This window comes from Dictyostelium purpureum (genome assembly GCF_000190715.1).
Source record: "Dictyostelium purpureum unplaced genomic scaffold DICPUscaffold_8, whole genome shotgun sequence".
Classification (NCBI taxonomy): Eukaryota; Evosea; class Eumycetozoa; order Dictyosteliales; family Dictyosteliaceae; genus Dictyostelium; species Dictyostelium purpureum.
In genome coordinates, this window is record NW_003519345.1 from 160,816 (window position 1) to 179,212 (window position 18,397).

General features: G+C 25.7%; 4 protein-coding genes across 4 annotated transcripts; 3 read left to right on the top strand and 1 right to left on the bottom strand.

Moving 5' to 3' along the window:
- Window positions 1-688: 688 nt before the first annotated feature.
- On the top strand, window positions 689-2,165 carry DICPUDRAFT_25940 (uncharacterized protein; the record flags this gene model as incomplete). Its single annotated transcript, XM_003283441.1, has 3 exons — window positions 689-768; window positions 842-1,069; window positions 1,130-2,165. The coding sequence occupies 3 exons, from the start codon at window positions 689-691 to the stop codon at window positions 2,163-2,165; spliced, it is 1,344 nt and encodes a 447-aa protein (XP_003283489.1).
- Window positions 2,166-4,116: 1,951 nt separating this feature from the next.
- Window positions 4,117-5,758, top strand: DICPUDRAFT_147206 (uncharacterized protein; the record flags this gene model as incomplete). Its single annotated transcript, XM_003283442.1, has 3 exons — window positions 4,117-4,146; window positions 4,249-4,288; window positions 4,848-5,758. 3 exons carry the CDS (start codon window positions 4,117-4,119, stop codon window positions 5,756-5,758), a joined length of 981 nt encoding a protein of 326 aa, XP_003283490.1.
- A 1,815-nt stretch (window positions 5,759-7,573) lies between these two features.
- Window positions 7,574-15,269, top strand: DICPUDRAFT_147207 (uncharacterized protein; the record flags this gene model as incomplete). The annotated part of the gene is made up of 3 exons (XM_003283443.1): window positions 7,574-7,841; window positions 7,925-8,389; window positions 8,452-15,269. The coding sequence occupies 3 exons, from the start codon at window positions 7,574-7,576 to the stop codon at window positions 15,267-15,269; spliced, it is 7,551 nt and encodes a 2,516-aa protein (XP_003283491.1).
- A 333-nt stretch (window positions 15,270-15,602) lies between these two features.
- Window positions 15,603-17,643, bottom strand: DICPUDRAFT_96404 (uncharacterized protein). The gene has a single exon (XM_003283475.1). It carries the CDS (start codon window positions 17,577-17,579, stop codon window positions 15,786-15,788), a length of 1,794 nt encoding a protein of 597 aa, XP_003283523.1. The 5' UTR covers window positions 17,580-17,643; the 3' UTR covers window positions 15,603-15,785.
- Window positions 17,644-18,397: the final 754 nt, after the last annotated feature.

Here is an 18,397-nt window from a genome sequence, read left to right on the forward strand (position 1 = left end):
TTTAATTTTTTAAATAAAAAAATTAGTATTTTTTAAATTTTTTTAATTTCATCCAAATTTTTTTATTCCACACAAAAAATACCTCTGCCCCATTCCACTTTTCAACCATTTATGAATAGTAATAGAGGAGGCTATTTAATTGTTGTAGATATTAATTGAGTTTATGCAAATCAATTTATTGCTCATATAATTATTAGAAAAAACCATCAATCAAAATAGGAAATGAATGGAAATAAAGATTTATTAAAATCTGCCTAACTGCCGTTATCAATTGGTTCAAATAAAAGTTGTAAATAAATATATATTAACAATAGATTTATATAAAATAGTCAATAACAAAGATAATAATAATTAAGCACAAAAGTATGTTATAAATAAATATTAGAATTATGAATACACACATCATAATTTGTTTGGTTTCCACCATTTTTTAATTTTTTTAACCCTTTTTTTCTATTTTTTTTTAATCATTTTATACAAAAATTATTTTTATTATATATTTAAAAAATTAAAATAAAATTTTTTTTTTTTAAATTAAAATTTTAATTTTTTTTAATTTTTATTTTTTCATTTTTTTTTTATAAATAAAACAATGATTACAGAGAACTATGGTAATGAAGCGCAAAGTGGAAATAATGAAGATCTTTTAAAATGGGTTGATAAAAAGAGAAAAAAGACACACGATAAAATGCACCCTCAAAACTTTTATCGATATAATCCACCAAATTTCAAAATACTCGCAAATAAGTATCCCTCGTTTGATAAATTGTAAATATTTTAATATTAATATTAATAAATAGCATAATAATGATACCAACAGCAATTTATAATTATTGTTTAGTATAGTTAATAAAACTGAAAAGATTTTTAATATAGATTGGAAAGATCCAAATGCAACAAGAGAATTTACCAGAGTTTTATTAGACCATGATTTTGGTTTAAAGATCGAGTTACCAGAAGACTATTTATGTCCAACTATAACACTTAGATCAAATTATTTATATTGGTTAAACGAAAAACTAAATGATTTGGGTATTGATGTAAATAATGTAGTTAAAGGTATTGATATGTATGTATATTTTTATTACTTTTTAAATAAAGTGCAGTTTACCAACATTGTTTTAATTAGCGGAACAGGTGCATCATGTATATTTCCATTACTAGGTGTTAAATTATTTAAAAATTGGAGTTTTTTAGGATTGGATATCGATGATAGCTCTTTAAAATTTGCAAAAAAGAATATAGAATTAAATTCATTAGAGTCCAAAATATCATTATTTAAAAATGAAAACAAAGAAAAGATATTGTTCAACTATTTTCAAGCAAACCAAGGTGAAGAAAAAAATGAAGAGGTTTTTGATTTTTGTTTATGCAATCCACCATTTTTCAACGATTTAAGTGAAACTAATATAAACCCAAAATCGACATGCACAGGATCAGCAAATGAATTGGTTACAGAGGGTGGAGAGTTTATATTTATTAAAAAGATAATTGAGGAAAGCATTGTTTTAAAATCAAAAATCAAATTCTACAGCTCAATGGTTGGTAGGAAATGTAATTTAAAACCACTATTGGATTTACTAAAGAAAAATTTTGGATTACCCAATTCAAAAATTTTTACAGCAGAATTATCTCAAGGAAATACACATAGATGGGTTATGGGTTGGATAGTAGATGATAGTTTTCAGCCATCAAGTATAAATAATAATAAAAAATTAAATAATAATAATAATAATAATGATAGTAATTACAATAGGAATAGTGATTTTTTAACAAGATTAGAAAGAAGGAAATTTTATAGAGAAGGTTTAATGAAAGAGTTTAATAACGATAGTAGTAATAAAGAAGAAATAATTAATAGTTTAAATAACCATTTTAATAAAAATAAAATAATAATAAATGATAATAGTCGTGAAACTGATACCACAGGAAAAGACGAAAAGATTATAGAATGCAAATCTTTTTTAAACAATTTGGTCAACCAAAATTTAGATGAAGAAATAGAGTTTTCCTTTAGAACAGAAATAAAATACATTCAAAATAAAGTACTATCAATTCTATTAAAGCCTATAGAGCCACCCGAAGATGGGAATAAACAAATAATAAACTCAAATTTATTTTATATCAAAAAATTATTTCAATCAATTTTAGATAATATTAAATAAATTTTTTAACCAAATATTTTTGTAAATATAATTTTTTTTTTTTTTTTTTTTTTTTTTTTACAAACAATGAAAAGTTCAAATAAAATATTATAATTCCCAAATCAAAATATAGATTAAAAAAAATTCCTTTTTTATTATATTAAAAAGTAAAAACAAATCTACATCCCAAATTTATATAAAAAATTATTTCTATAAAAATCATTAAAAAATTGGAAATTAAAAAATTTTAAATTTTAAATAATTTTAATTTTTTTTCATTTTTTTTTTTTAATTTATTAAAGTTTTCAAATCAATCACAATCTTTTGCATATAATATTATTTTTAACATACTATCAACTCATTTTCACACTCTATTCATTATTTTTTTTTTTAAATTATATAAAATGTTAGATATAATAATAATAATTTATTTTTATTTTTTTTTAAAGGAGATATTTAACCCCGACATTAATAATAATAATATTAATAATATTAATAATAATAATAATAACAATATTAATAATATTAATAATAATCATAAAATCTTCAACCAAATCACTGCTCCACCAAATTATCCAGTATGTCAACCACAACAATTACAACAACCACAACAATCACAATCACAACAATCACAACAACCACAACAACCACAACAACCACAAAGATCACAAAGATCACAAAGACCAAAAAGACCACAAAGACCACAAAGACCACAAAGACCATCCCTTCAATCAGAATTAAGAGCTGCCCATCAACGTTTAAAACAACGTTTGAAACTTTATAATTTAAAAAATAAAAGGGTAATCCCAGGGGATGGTAACTGCCAAATGCACTCTCTATCAGATCAACTCTATGGTGACATAAAGCATAGCTCTGAAATCAGAAGTGCTATTGTTCAATGGCTCAAACAAAATAAAAATTTTTATCTCTCAAATGGAGAAACCCTTGGTCAATTTGCAAATGGAAATTGGAAAGTATATTGTAGAAGAATGGAAAGAGATGGTTATTGGGGTGACCATTTAACTTTAGTAGCAGCTGCCGAGATTTTTAAATCAAATATTTCAATTATATCCTCGGTAAATTCTAACAATTACTTAATAGAAATTGCACCAAGTTCAGTCAAAGCCAATAGAACAATTTTGTTATCCCATCACGATTACCATTATGGCTCATTATGTATGAGAAGATAAAAAATACCAAAAATAACTTTTCTAGAGGTAAATAATTTATTTTTTTCACTTTTTTATAATTTCATATTAATTAATTTTTTTTTAATATATTCAGCTTCTTTTTAAATAACAAATACTTTTTTATAACTTAGATGCCAACTTTTTTATTATAGTTTACAAATAGTTTTGTAAAAGGTAAAAATTTAATTTTATTATAAATAAAACCAAAATAAACAAATAAACTAATATTTATTTATATTATAGTATTCATTAGTCATCATCAGCATAAAAGAGTTGGAAATAAACACAAGTAGCGTTTTTAAGAAGAGCAAATTTCAAAGGTATTTAAATCTAGTTCAAGTAATGGGTCCAATAATGTTTCAAATTGCAGTTTAAAAGATGGCACATCCAGCGGCAATGAAGGTTGTAGAGAAAGTCTGAAAAGAAATTGAATTGTAGAAGATATTCCATTTAATTAAATATCTCAATCCCGCAAATATTAAAAATAGATGAAAAGGAAATAGATTATCAAATTAAAAGAATTAGGGATGTGTATAACAAATCAAAATATCCAATATTAGTCATAATAATAATCAAATACACAAATAACCTAAATAATATTAAAAACTAAGATTCAGTATTGACCTTGGTCTTATAAATTTCGGTATTAATATAGTTAATCAATGATTTATAGATAGAAAAGGTATATAAAATAATATTATTATATAGAATTAAACTTAATAATAGTGCACACTTTTTCAGAATTTCATCTATATTTTAAACATAAGCAGCATTGTTAAAGAATGGTAAATAAAAAGCATAAAGCAATTCATGTATGTCAGATGTTAATTCAATTTGTGGTTCAAGTATTTAGTCAAGTGGTTTTTAAATAATGAATAAATGTAATTAGTTCCGATGGGATACATATTTAAAAGAATAAAGCATATTCAAGTTGTGGTTCAAATATTGGTTCAAGTATGGGTTAGATGCTAGTTCAAGTTGTGGTTCTAGTATTTGGCTAAGTGGTGTTTTAAGTTGTGAATAAATGCCGTTAGTTTAAGTGTATATTGCAACAAGAATTATGATTTTAGAAATCATTAAATATCATCTATTTAGCATTTTAAAATTAATAAATATTGGTATTTTTACATGGCAATCCTGCACAGAGCCTTCTTTCATAGTTTTCCCCAAGCGTTCTCTTGATCTTTTTAATTTTTGCCCAAACCAATTTTGGATGTTTGGGTTATAAAATTTTAAAAATATTTTTAAAAAAAAAATTTTAATTAAAATTTTTAAAATATTTTTTTTTTTTTTTTTTTTATATAAAATCGACACAGAGAACTACAATTTACAAACAAATATGTTTTTTTAACAATAAATACTATTCACTATAAGAAGAAATTATTAGGACACTGCCATTTTCAAAAAAAATTAAAAAAAAAAATTAAAAAAATTATTTTATATTTTTTAATTTTTTTTTTTTTTTAGTTTAAATATAATTTTTTATTTTATTTATTTTATATTCTAATAATAGAAATGTCAAATAGAGATGGCTATAGAAGAGATAGGTCACCAACAAAGATTGACAAAGACAGAGATAGGTACAGGGATAGAGATAGAGATCGAGACAGATATAGAGAAAAGGATAACGACAGAGACTACATAAATAGAGATAGATATAGTGATAGAGATGGAGATAGAGATAGAGATAGAAATAGAGAATATAGAAGAGATGGAGATAGATATAGAAGTAGTAATATAGACAGTGAAGATATTGGTAGAGAAAGGGATAGTTATAGTTATAGAGATACTCATATTAGAGGAAGAGAAAGAGATGACTATTACAAAAGGAAAAAAATTGACAAATCACCAACAATACATCCAGAAGTTAATTATTTGGAAGTGATTCCAGATGTACCAGAGAACAAAGAACTCAGAGACTTTATAAAGAAAGGTCCAATTTATGGTGTTCCATTAAAGAATTATAATATATTGCAATGTTGGAGATGCAAAGGCTATGGTCATAAAGCTGCTGATAAAGAGTGCCCAGGCTATTTGCGTGGTAATTCAAATAATGAAAAAGATCGTTTACAAAGAGAAGACCCAATGAACTCAAATTATGATTTTGATAATACTGAAAAAATAAATAATAGTAATGATAACAATAATAATAATAATAATAATAATAATAATAATAACAACAATAATGATATTGTGGATAAAAAATTAGTAAGAAGACAAAATAAACTAAAACAACTTCAAGATTTACTTTTCAGAGCAGAAGAAAATGAAAGAAAAAGGAAGGAAAAAAGGAAAAGAAAAAAAAGAAAATTAAAAAATAAAAAATATAGTGACAGTAGCAGTAGCGATGATAGTAGTGATAGCAGTAGCAGCAGCAGAAGCAGCAGTGATAATAGTAGTAGCGAAAGTGAAAATGATAAATAACGAAAAGACGAATGTGATTAACAGAGATTCATATTACACCAAAAAAAAAAAAAAAAAAAAAAAAAAAAAAAAAGCACAATCATTATCAAAAGCAACAATTATAATAATAATAGTGATAACAAAAATAATAATATTAATTTTAAAAATTAAAAAATTTTATTTTATTTTATTTAATTTTATTTTTTTAACCAGAGATATAAAAAATATCTTAAATATCTAATAAAGATTTTTTATAAAAGTTTTTTTTTTTGTATTATTTTCATACCCCTTTAATTTTTTTTTTTTTTTTTTGAAAAGATTCAGGTTATATTTGCTAGATTATGCAAATATGAGTCACACCTTTACACACACAAACAAAATTCATATCTCATTTTTACAAAAAAAAAAAAAAGAGTAAAAAAAGAGTAAACATTTAACAAAAAAAAAACCTATTATAATAAAATAGATGATTTAATGGGCCAAAAATATATGACAGATGTTGTTTATTTTTTTTTTTTATTTTGTTTTAACTTTTTATTTAAATTATTTTTATTTTCTATGGGAAAAAAGATTCAATTTTTGGATTTTTTTATACAATAATTCATCTTTCACATAAAACATCATAATACACACCACACTAATGTATACATTTGTAGCCTTTTTTTAATTAAAAATATAAATAAATAATAATTATTAAAATTAATAAAAATAAAAAAAAAATGAAAAGGTGGAGCAGTTTATTGCGCCCCATTTTTAAAAATTTTTTTATCGATTTTTTTAATTTTTATTTTTTGTAATGCATGCGGGAAATACCTATTTACCTAGTTCATATGTTTTTTAATAATATATTTTTCTTTTGTTTAATATACACTTAATAGTTTTTTCAGTTATATTTTTTTATATAGTCCTATATCTTAATATATCAAAAAAAAAAAAAAAAAAATTGTAATAATATCAACAATAAAAAAAAAATTATAAAAAAAATAAAAAAAAAATAATATTTGCATGACACAATAACAATAATAATGATAACAAAAACAACAACAATATTAAACCTATAGTTACTCACAATCAATTAAGACTATAGAAATATGGAATTATAATATTTCCCTTTATAAAATAATTTTTAAAAAGGGAAATTTGATTGTAATTTTTTTTTTTTTTTTTTTTTATTTTATTAATTTCTATTTATTTTAATTTTTAATAAATTGTTGTTTTAATATTTATTTCTTCTTCTCTTTTTTTTTTTTATTATATTTTATAAAATAAAATAAACAAATAAATCTCAATATATAAATTATTTTTTTTTTTTTTTTTTTTTATAATTTATTTATTTCTAAATTCCCAATTATAATTTATTTTTATAAATATACCAATTATTTTTTTTATTTATACATTTATTTATTTTATTTATTTATTTTTTTAATTTGGGGTTATTCTTTTTTTTTTATAAAATTATTATCAGATTTTAAAAATTATCATTCACACCCATATAATAGTAGGAGTAGTAATATTAGGGGGGTCATAAAATTAACCAATAAAAGAGTAGTATTAAAGATTTAACAATTATTTCCAAAGTAAATATTAAAATTAATTAAAAGCAAAAGGTAATTGATCGTAGTTTAATTATTTATTAAATCAAAAAAAAAAAAAAAAAGATTAAAATTAAAAATATGAATTCTAATTTGTTTTTTTTTTTTATTTTTAAAAGATTACTAAAAGCTTTCAACAAATAATAAACAAACAATTATTTAAATAATAACAAAACAAAAATCATATAAATAATAAATAATTTTTTTTTTTCAAATATAATTTATATACAATAATAATATAAAAATGACATTTAACAACATAGACGGTAAAGAAAATGACGATATTGCCATCATTGGTTTAGGTTTCAGATTCCCTGGTGGTTCGAGCTCTCCAAACGAATTTTGGAATAATATGATCAACAAGTTTGATGGTATTTCAAAAATCCCAGAGGAAAGATGGTCTAAAACTTTTCATGAACAAGATTATATAAATAATGAATATGGTGGTATCTTAAAAGAGGAGGAGTGGAGACAATTTGATCCATTATTCTTTGGAATTAGTCCAAAAGAAGGTAATTGTTTATTTATTTTTAAAAAATTATTTATATATTAATTTAAACCTATATATTAATAATTTATATTTTTATTATTTTAGCACCATCACTCGATCCACAACAACGTTTGTTAATGATTTCATTATGGGAAGCTTTAGAAGATGCACATATTAAACCTTCTACTCTCCGTGGTTCAGATACTGGTGTTTTTATTGGTATGATGAATTTAGATTATCAACGTTGTCAATTTCGTGATATTACTACAGTTTCACCATATACTGTAACTGGTAATGCTCAATCATTTATTTCAAATCGTCTTAGTTTTAGTTTTGATCTCCGTGGCCCATCGATGACTGTCGATACTGCTTGCTCAAGTTCTTTAAATGCCGTTTATCTTGGTTGTCAAGCTATTGCAACAGGTGATTGCAAAATGGCTGTTGTTGGTGGTGTAAATGGAATTTTTGATCCAACCATCTCAATGAGCTTTAGTGCTTTTGGTATGCTTGGCCACAAGGGTCAATGTCGTTCTTTCGATGCCGATGCTGATGGTTTTATTCGTGGTGAAGGTAAATATAATTTAAAAAAAATTTTTATTTATTAAAAAGATTATTAATAATATTTTTTATAGGTGCTGGTGTTATTATTTTAAAGAAATATTCCGATGCTATTAAAGATGGTGATCGTGTTTATTGTCTTATCAAAGGTGGTAGTTCAAATGTTGATGGTTATAATCAAAAGACCAATATAACAGCTCCATCCAAAAAGGCCCAAAGTGAAAATATCGAAATTGCTCTTAAAAAATCAAATGTAGATCCATCTGAAGTTTATTATATCGAAGCTCATGGTACCGGTACTCCTGTTGGTGATCCAATTGAAATCGAAGCTCTTTCGAATGTTTTTAAATCAAACCACTCCCCAAGTAATCCATTATATATTGGTTCAGTTAAATCAAATATGGGACATCTTGAAAGTGCTGCTGGTATTGCCTCCATGGTTAAATGTGCATTAATGTTAAAACATCGTACTCTTATTCCAAATATTCACTTTGATAAACCAAATCCCCTTATTAATTTTGAAGATTGGAATGTGCGTGTTGTTACAGATGTTCAAAAGTTCCCAGAGGATAAAATTGTTAGAATGGGTGTTAATAGTTTTGGTTTATCAGGTTCAAATTGCCACATGATTTTAGAAGAGGCCCCAATAGTTCAACAACAACAACAACAACAAAAAGAAGAAAATACAAAAGAATTTTTGGTTCCATTTTCAGGTAATACCAAAACTTCTTTAAATAAATTCATCGATACCGTATTAAATAATCAAGAATATAAAAATATTAATTTCAAAGACTTTGTCAAGCATCAATCTATTTCAAGATCAAGTTTAGTCAGCAGAAAAGTTGTAACTGCTTCAAGTTGGGAAGATTTATTGAAAAAAAGAAATGAGGTTAGTACTTCATCTTCTCTTACATCAACAATTTCGACTCCATCTTCATCCACTCCATTAGTTTTCGTTTTTGTTGGTCAAGGTCCTCAATGGAAGGATATGTTAACTAAACTTTATGAAACCGAACCAATTTTCAAACAAGCCGTTGATGACTGTGATAAATTACTTGAAAAATACTTTGGTTACTCAATTCTCGAACAACTTCGTTCACTTGAAAAAGAAGATTCACCAGAAATACACCATCCAAAACTTGCACAACCAAGTATTTTCTTAGTTCAAGTAGGTTTAGTTGCTTTATATAAAGCTTTTAACATTACTCCATCAATTGTCGTTGGTCACAGTTTTGGTGAAGTTACTGCTGCTTTATATTCCGGAGTTATTGATTTAGAAACTGCTGCTAAAATAGTTTACCACAGAAGTACATTACAAAATCTTACTATTGGTAGTGGTAGATTAATGTCAATTGGTATTGGTGATAAAAAATATATTGAATTATGTGGTGCCTCCCATCCAAATATCGAAATTGCATGTTATAATGATCCAAACTCAATTGTAATTACTGGAAGTGAAGAAGAATTAAACCAAGTTAAAAACGAATTATCTGAACAAGGAGTTTTCTGTGCTTTCTTAGGTACACCTTGTTCATTCCACTCATCAAAACAAGAACAAATTAAAGATCAAGTATTTAATGCTCTTTCCGATTTACCAGAATCTTCTGAACCAAAGATCCCATTCTTTTCAACAATTACCGGTAAACAATCGATAGAAAAAGGTTTTTATAATTGTCAATATATCTATGATAATCTCCGTCAACCTGTTAATTTCACTGATGCCATTTCAAATATCTACACATATCTTGAAGAAAATGAAATGAAAAATGCTATTTTTGTTGAAATAGGTCCACATCCAACTCTTGGTTTTTATATTCCAAAATGCAAACCATCATCAAGCTCCATTGCTTCCAGTATTATCGTCTCACCACTTCATAAAAAGAAAGAAGTTATTTCACAAATGAAAATTGCAATCTCAACTCTTTACTGTAATGGTGTTGAAGTTGACTTTTCTGCTCAATTTTTAAATGAAAAACCAAACCATCAATTTAAAGAATCTACTTCAATCTTGCCAAGATACCAATGGGACAATGCAGACTATTGGACTGAACCAACCGAAAGCAAATTAGTTAAAAGAGGTCCATCCAAAAACTCTTTAGGTCATGATAAGTTCAGCGGTAACTCATTATTCGAAACATTTATTGATATCAGAAAACCAGCATACCAATTTTATAAAGGCCATAAAATCAAGGGTAAATACTTGTTCCCAGGTTCTGGTTATATTGACAATATAATTCGTAATTGGCAATCACAAGATATAACAATTTACAATTTAGAATTTAAATCCCCATTCTTTTTAACTGAAGGTATTCAACACCATCTTCAAACAAGTGTAGTATCATCCACCAAAGGTGAATTTAAAGTTGAATTTTTCGTTAAAGATAATAAAGATTCTACTACTTGGACTAAAACCTCAAATGGACGTGTTGGTTTATTCCCACACAACTATTCAAATTCCAAAAGAAATATTCAAGAATTAAAAAAGAGATGCTCCTTTGCAACACTTAACAAATCTGAAGTTTATGGTAAACTTTTATTATTAAATTTACCATATGGACCAACATTCCAAAGAGTAGAGCAATTAGAAATTGGTGACAATGTTTCATTGGCTAAACTTGAAGTTTCCCCATCATCTCATTTAGATAACAGTTTCTTTAATGCATCCATTCTTGATTGTGCACTCCATGGTTTATTGGCTTTAGGTGAAGGTCCCCAAGAAGTTATCTTTGATCGTTTACAAGATTTAAAGGTATACCATTCAAACATTCCAGCCAACCAACCAAGTCATGTTTATGTATTCTCTAAACTTGAAAAAATTGTTGGTAACTCAACACATGGTTCAATTGAAATAATGCTTGAAGATGGTACTTTATTAGTTTCCATAAAACAAGTTAAATCAACCTCCTTACTTCGTATTAAGAAACCATCAATTAAATATCCATCAAAAGATTTATACTCACACAAATGGCAATTAAAAGAATCATCACTCGAGCAACCAAATCAAACATTAATTGACAGTATTGTTTCTGGTGTTGAACATTTAACAAAAGACAAACAATTCAATGATTATTTGGTAAAGAATTTATTCATTTCAATTAAAAATGAATTTAATGAATTTAGTTCCAATGTCTCAAATATCGATGAAGAGTTAACCAAATTATCAATTGACTCAAAGAATACAACATTATTTACAAATATTTTACAAATAGTTAAAAACGAAAATTTAATAGAAGAATCAATTGAGTCTCTTAAAAAATCAGTTTATGACAAATTCAATTCTAAATATTCAAATGAAATAAAATATGTAGAAAAGAAAATAAGAACCATTGTATCAACTCTTAAAAATGCAGATAAAGAACATCTTTCACCAAGTAACCCAAGCTCACCATTAGAATCTCCAAGAAAACAAAAATCCTTAGCCAATCAATCTGGAGAATCTGTATCATGTGATAACTCTGACTCTGAAGAAGTTTCTAATGAATCAAGCCCATTAAATAAATTAAAGCTATTCAATAACCAAAATGAAATCATTTCAAATAATATTCAAACTCTATTCAGACCACTCCTTGCTTCAGAAAATAAATCAATTTATAAAATCATTGACTTTTCAACTCATGATAATACAGATTTAACAATTTCAGTTTTAGAAAAATTAAATAATTTAATTAAATCAAACGGTACCTCTTCACTTATTGAATATACCTTAGCAATTACCAATGAAGCCTCATTAGCCAACACAAACTTAATCAAAGAAATTACTAAACAATATCAAAAATCAATCGAAATCAAATACCGTTCAGTATCATTCTCAAAAGATTTCTCTGAACAAAATATTTTATCTTCAAATTACGACCTTGTTATATCATCTTTTGTTTTAAACAACTCTTTAGATATTAAATCAACTCTTTCAGAATATAACAACATCACATTACCAAATGGCCAACTTTTCTTATTAGAACAACCAAGAGATAACCCCTTATTTGATATCATATTCTCTGAATGCAGTAACACTTCAAATACCATTGACTCAATTAAACAACAACTTTATTACACTGGGTACAATAGAGTAGCTCATTCAAATGATACCTCATCACCATTTGTTTTCCATGCTCAAAAAATGGATATAAATTCAACTCCAATGGTCTTTTCAACAGATAAAACCTCAATAAGCACAAATTATGAAAACTTTATTTTTGTAACTACAAGAGAACAACAAAGTACAAGTTATTTTGAAGAATACAAGTTTAACGCCGAAATTTTTGCAAATAATTATCAAGTTGTTTTTACAGATGAAATTTCTTCAAAACAAAATGTATTTGAAAATCTTAAAGATCAAGATCTTATAATTTTCATAGCCCCACTTGAATCTTTAACTGTTCAAAACTATAAACAAATTACAATGGACTATGTATTGATCAACCAAATTATATTAAAAAATTCATTAAAGTGCAGATTACTTTTAGTCACCTTAGATGCTCAAAATGGTGGCTCCAATTATTTTAACTCATCTTTAATTGGCACATTTAGATACTTTTTGGAATTCCCATCCATAATTTCACATTCCATTGACGTAGATAGAGAATCAATCGATAACTTTGCCTTATTACTCCGTCTCTTTGATACAACAACAATTGGTGATAATGAATTAATTATTAGAAAGAATAAAGTATTTGTTCAAAAGATTTTCAAAGAACCAACTCTTTTGAAGTCCAATTCTTACGAAAAAGACCCAGAAAACATTTTCTTAAATACCAATAGTAATTTAGAATTTACACCAAAAGCTAGAGAAGAAATTCCAAAAGGTCATGTCGAAATTAAAGTTATGGCAACAGGTATTAATTATAAAGATAATCTCTTTTATAGAGGTTTATTACCACAAGAAATTTTCACCAAAGGTGATATCTACTCACCACCATTCGGTCTTGAATGCTCAGGTATTGTAACCCGTGTTTCATCAGATGTTGGTCGTTTCAAAGTCGGTGACAAGGTTGTAGGCTTTGCAAGTCATTCACTTAGCTCACATGTTATTGCCAGTCAAGATAAGATTATTATTAAACCAGAAGGCATTTCATTCGTTGAAGCTGCTGCTGTCTGTGTTGTCTATGCTACCAGTTACTATGCAATTTATCAAATTGGTTCATTTATGACAGATAAAGAATCCATTATGGTTCACTCTGCTACTGGAGGTGTCGGTCTAGCCACTCTTAATATATTGAAATGGAAGAGAAAACAATTGGGTTGTCTTGAAAATGGACCAGCCATCTATGCTACTGTAGGCTCAAAAGAAAAGGTCGAATACCTCAATGATAAATATGGTTCTTTAATTACAAATATTTATAACAGCAGAGATACAGAATTTAGTGATCTCATTATGTCATCAAGTGATGGTGTCGATCTTATTCTCAATACACTTTCAGGTGATTACCTTTCTGCAAATTTCCGTTCACTTTCACAAGTTGGTAGAATTATGGATCTCTCTGTAACACAATTAGTTGAAAACGATGGTCTTGATATTTCTAACTTTAAATACCATGTAGGCTATAACACTGTAGATTTAGAAAGAGCAGCAAAATACAACTCAACAGTTGTTAGAAGTATTCTTACAGAAGTCTTTAGTGCAATAGAAGAAGGATCATTAGAAAACATTCCAATTAAAGTATTCCCAGCAACTGAAGTTAAAACAGCAATTGAATATATTAATGAAAGAGTTCATATTGGTAAAGTTGTTATTGATTTCCAAGATTTCGATGCTACTATTCTTAAACCATTACTTGCAGATAAAGAAAATCCAATTGCATTAAACAAAGTTAAAAAAGATAAAATTATTTTAGACTCACTCAAACAAACAATATTAGTAACAGGTCAAACAGGTATTGCTATTCATATTTTGAAATGGATCATTTCATCAACCAAAGATGTTACAGATTTTATTATCCTATCACGTTCATCAATGAAATGGGAATTACAAAATCTTATAAATCAAACTAAACACAAATATGGTGACAAATTTAGATTCCATTATAAATCAGTAAATGTTGTAGATATTGACGCAACCCGTAGTGCCATTAAAGAAATTTATTCATGTGAAAAATCTCTTTCCCCAATCAAAACAGTTTTCCATTTCGCAACAGTTTATGAATATATTTTACCAGAAGATATTACACAAAAGGTTATCGATAATACCCACGATCCAAAGAGTGTTGGTGCCTATAACCTTCATACCCTAAGTGTCGAATTGAATTGGAATCTCGATAATTTTGTTCTTTTTTCATCAATTGGTGCCATCGTTGGTGGTTCAAAACAATGTGCATACTCGAGTGCAAACTTTGTTTTAGATTCATTAGCTCAATATAGAAAGAGTCAAGGTCTCAACGCAATCTCTGTTAATTGGGGCGCTTTAGATGCAGGTGGTGTAGTAGCTATTGATAAATCAGTATGCCAATTCTTAAAAGGTCAAGGTATTAACTTGGTATCATTATCAAAGATTTTGGGTGGTCTTGATGCCTTCTTCCAAACTGAAAACAATAGCGTTTCAAATGTAATGTTAAGTAACTTTAATATCGAAACTTTATTAAACTCAATTCCACAAATGAAAAGAAAGATGGATCACCTTTTAAACAACTATAAAATTGTTATTTCAACTGAAAATACTTCTGTTGGAGGTGACAGTGTTCAAGATAGAGTTATTGCCACCGTATCCGAACTTTTATCAATTGACCCTTCAAAAATTAATTTAGAAACTCGTTTAAAAGATTATGGTATTGATAGTCTCTTAACTGTACAACTCAAGAACTGGATCGATAAAGAATTTGCCAAAAATCTATTTACTCACTTACAACTTTCATCAAGCAGCATAAACCAAATCATTCAAAGAATAAATGGTAAAAAATAATTTAAAATATAAAATCCCCACTACTTAAAAAATCACTAAATAAAAACTACTACTTTAAAAAAAATTTTAAATCTATTCCTATTTTTAAACTTTGTTTTTTCTTTTTTTTATAAAAAGAAAAAGAAGACAAAAAAAAATTTTACTTCACAATTTTTTGTTTTATTTAAATTTAAACTTAAGATTACTATAATCAATTGAAAAAATAACCCCTCAATGCGGGTTAATTAATGGACCTGAATGAATTATGCAATTTGTGGTTTTTGATTTAAAATAAATGTTCTAGTTGGCAATGAAAAGATAAATAAAATAAAAGAAAAAGAAACTAAGGTTTTTAATTTAAAATTTTACAAGTTTTTATTTAAATTTATACATTAACTAATATTATATACATAATATAATTATTAATTATTTTTTTTGTTATATGAAAAAAATATATTTTCTTTTTAATTTGAGAGCCCTTTCTCAATTTATATATGTGAATCTATTATTATTATATATTGTGTTTGTTTTTAAAAATTAATTTCTAGAATATGATTGATCATCATAGTCAACACTATGACGACGTTGATTGGAATAGTTATGATTATTGCCATTATTATTATTATTGTTATTATTATTATTATTATTATAAAATTGATTATTTGGTAAACTATTTCTTCTTTGATTTGATTCAAATAAATGTTGTTTTTTTGGATTTGAGTTTAAACCATTTCTTTTATCATTTTGGTAATTTTGGTAATGATTATCATCTGAAAAGTATTGGTCATCTGATGAATCTGAAAACTTGGAATTATTATTATTATTATTATTATTATTAAAACAATCTTCTTCATCATCATCAAAATACTCTCTTCTTCTACTATTATTATATTTTGAGAGTTCTGGGTCGGAGTCTGATGAGCTCGAGTCTGAATAATTATTGTTATTGTTTTGATTTTTATTATTATAATGATTATTCCCATTTCCATGATAGCCATTGTTATTATAATTTCCTTTGTCTCTGGATAATGAAAGTGGTGGCGGATTTTGTCTATTTTCATACTCCATATTGTTTCTGAAGAAATTTGCATTATTTTGTTGTTTTACATTTAAACTTTCAAGGATAGGAGTTAAACCAGATGAGCCATTTTTAATTATATTAACAGTATCTTGATATCTAACTGGGGATTTTTCATTTGATTGCTCTTCATCATCATCTTGGGATCTTTTACCATCACTCTTTCTTTTCTTTTCTTGTCTTTTATTTGAGAACCATGTAGTAACAGCACAATATGACATACCAAGACGTTGAGCTAGTTTTTCTTTATCTTCTTTGGTTGGGTAATCATCATTTTCAAAGAATGATTTTAAAATTTCAGCTTGTTCTTTCTTTAATCTAGTTCTTCTCTTTTTTTCTTTTTCATTATTTGGTGAATTTGATCTTGAAACCTTTTGTTGTTGGTTATAATCATCATTATTATTATTATTTTTATTGCTAGCATGTGAACGATGGCTATTATGTTGTTGTGAATAATGAGTTGGTGAAGAACTATAATGATTTGGTGATAAATTTGGACTACCGATTGGGGAATTTCCATTATAATTATTATTATTATAACCATTGCCGTTATTTATATTATTATTACTGTTATTTAAATTAAAATGTTTATTTGGGGAAACTCTGTTTTGTGAATTTTGATGTGGTGATAAAACTGAAGGTGAAGAATCATTAAGTTGGAATGGAGGAACATTTGATGAATTTATTTTTGGTGTAGTATATGTTGATGATGGGCTATTATAAGAGTTTGGTGAATTATTATGTTGATGATATTGCATAATATTTCTATTATTATTATTATTATTATTATTATTATTATTATTCATATTTCTATTGTGTTTTGGTGAGCCTGATGGTGAAACATTACCGCTATTATAATTATTTGGTGATGAAGCAGAATAGTCCACTTCGACTTTGGATTTTTTATTATAGCCATGTGAATTTTGTGGTGATGGTACGGAATGATAGTTTGAATTATTGTAATCTGAAGAATTCATATTGTTGTTATTATTATGATTTTGAATTGGTCTAAATGATGATGATGAATTTAAAAGTGGTGATGATTGAATTGGTGATGATGAAACTGAACGTGGTGAACGAGATGGACTTGAAATTGATGAACTTGGTGAATAAGGAGAATTTTGAACCAATTGATCGCCTAAATTATTTATATGATTATTTATATTGTTATTTATATTATTTATATTTTGTGAATCTTCGCAGTCTTGATGTTTTTGTTGATTGGTAGTTTGTAATAAAGAGCAAATATTCATTATGATTTATTATATTTATATTATAATTATTTTATAATTATTACTTTAAATTATTTTTGGGTTTCTGATTGATATTAATATTAAATTATTTATTGATATAATTAGTTATTTAAATTATTTGATTTTGGAAAAAGGAAATAATAAAAAAAAGAAAAAAATAAATTTATATAAAAATTTAAAAATATAAAAATAAATAAAAAAAATAAAAAATAATTAGTATAGGAGGGATTAATGTTGTTAATTATAGTTTGATTATAAGAAAAGGAATTTTATTTTAATAAATCTAAAATTTATGATATATAAATTCACACAAAAATGTTTAAAAATTGTTTTTACAATTTAAATTAAAGATTTATAAAAACAACAAATAAAAACCATCGAAAGTATATATCTAAAAAATTATTTTAAAAGGTGCTATTTGATTTAAATTTGGAATATTTAACCCCAAGCTATTTTTGATAAAAAAAAAAAAAAGTGTGGGTTTTTGTGTTTATGATGAAAAAAAAAATTTTGGGGGATGAGTGGGTATTATTGTGTGTGTTTTTTTTGTTTTTATTGAAAAAAAAAAAAATGTAAAATGAGAGATTGAAAATAATTTTGAAAAAAAAAAAATAAAGATTTATAATTTTTTTTCAAATAATTTTTTTTAATAGCATATAAAAAATCAAATACTGTTATTATAATAACTAATGTGCAAAAGAAGCGCCATTACAATTTAGTGTTGCAACTCCAATTTATTAATATATGAGAGGTCTATTAACTTTTTTTAGAACATCCAATGAGATATTTTTTGTAAAAAATTGTGTATATTAAAAACA

What these genes read in the sequence shown, in the direction of transcription:
- DICPUDRAFT_96404 (XM_003283475.1), bottom strand. Translation starts at nt 17,579, where the DNA reads ATGAATATTTGCTCTTTATTACAAACTACCAATCAACAAAAACATCAA.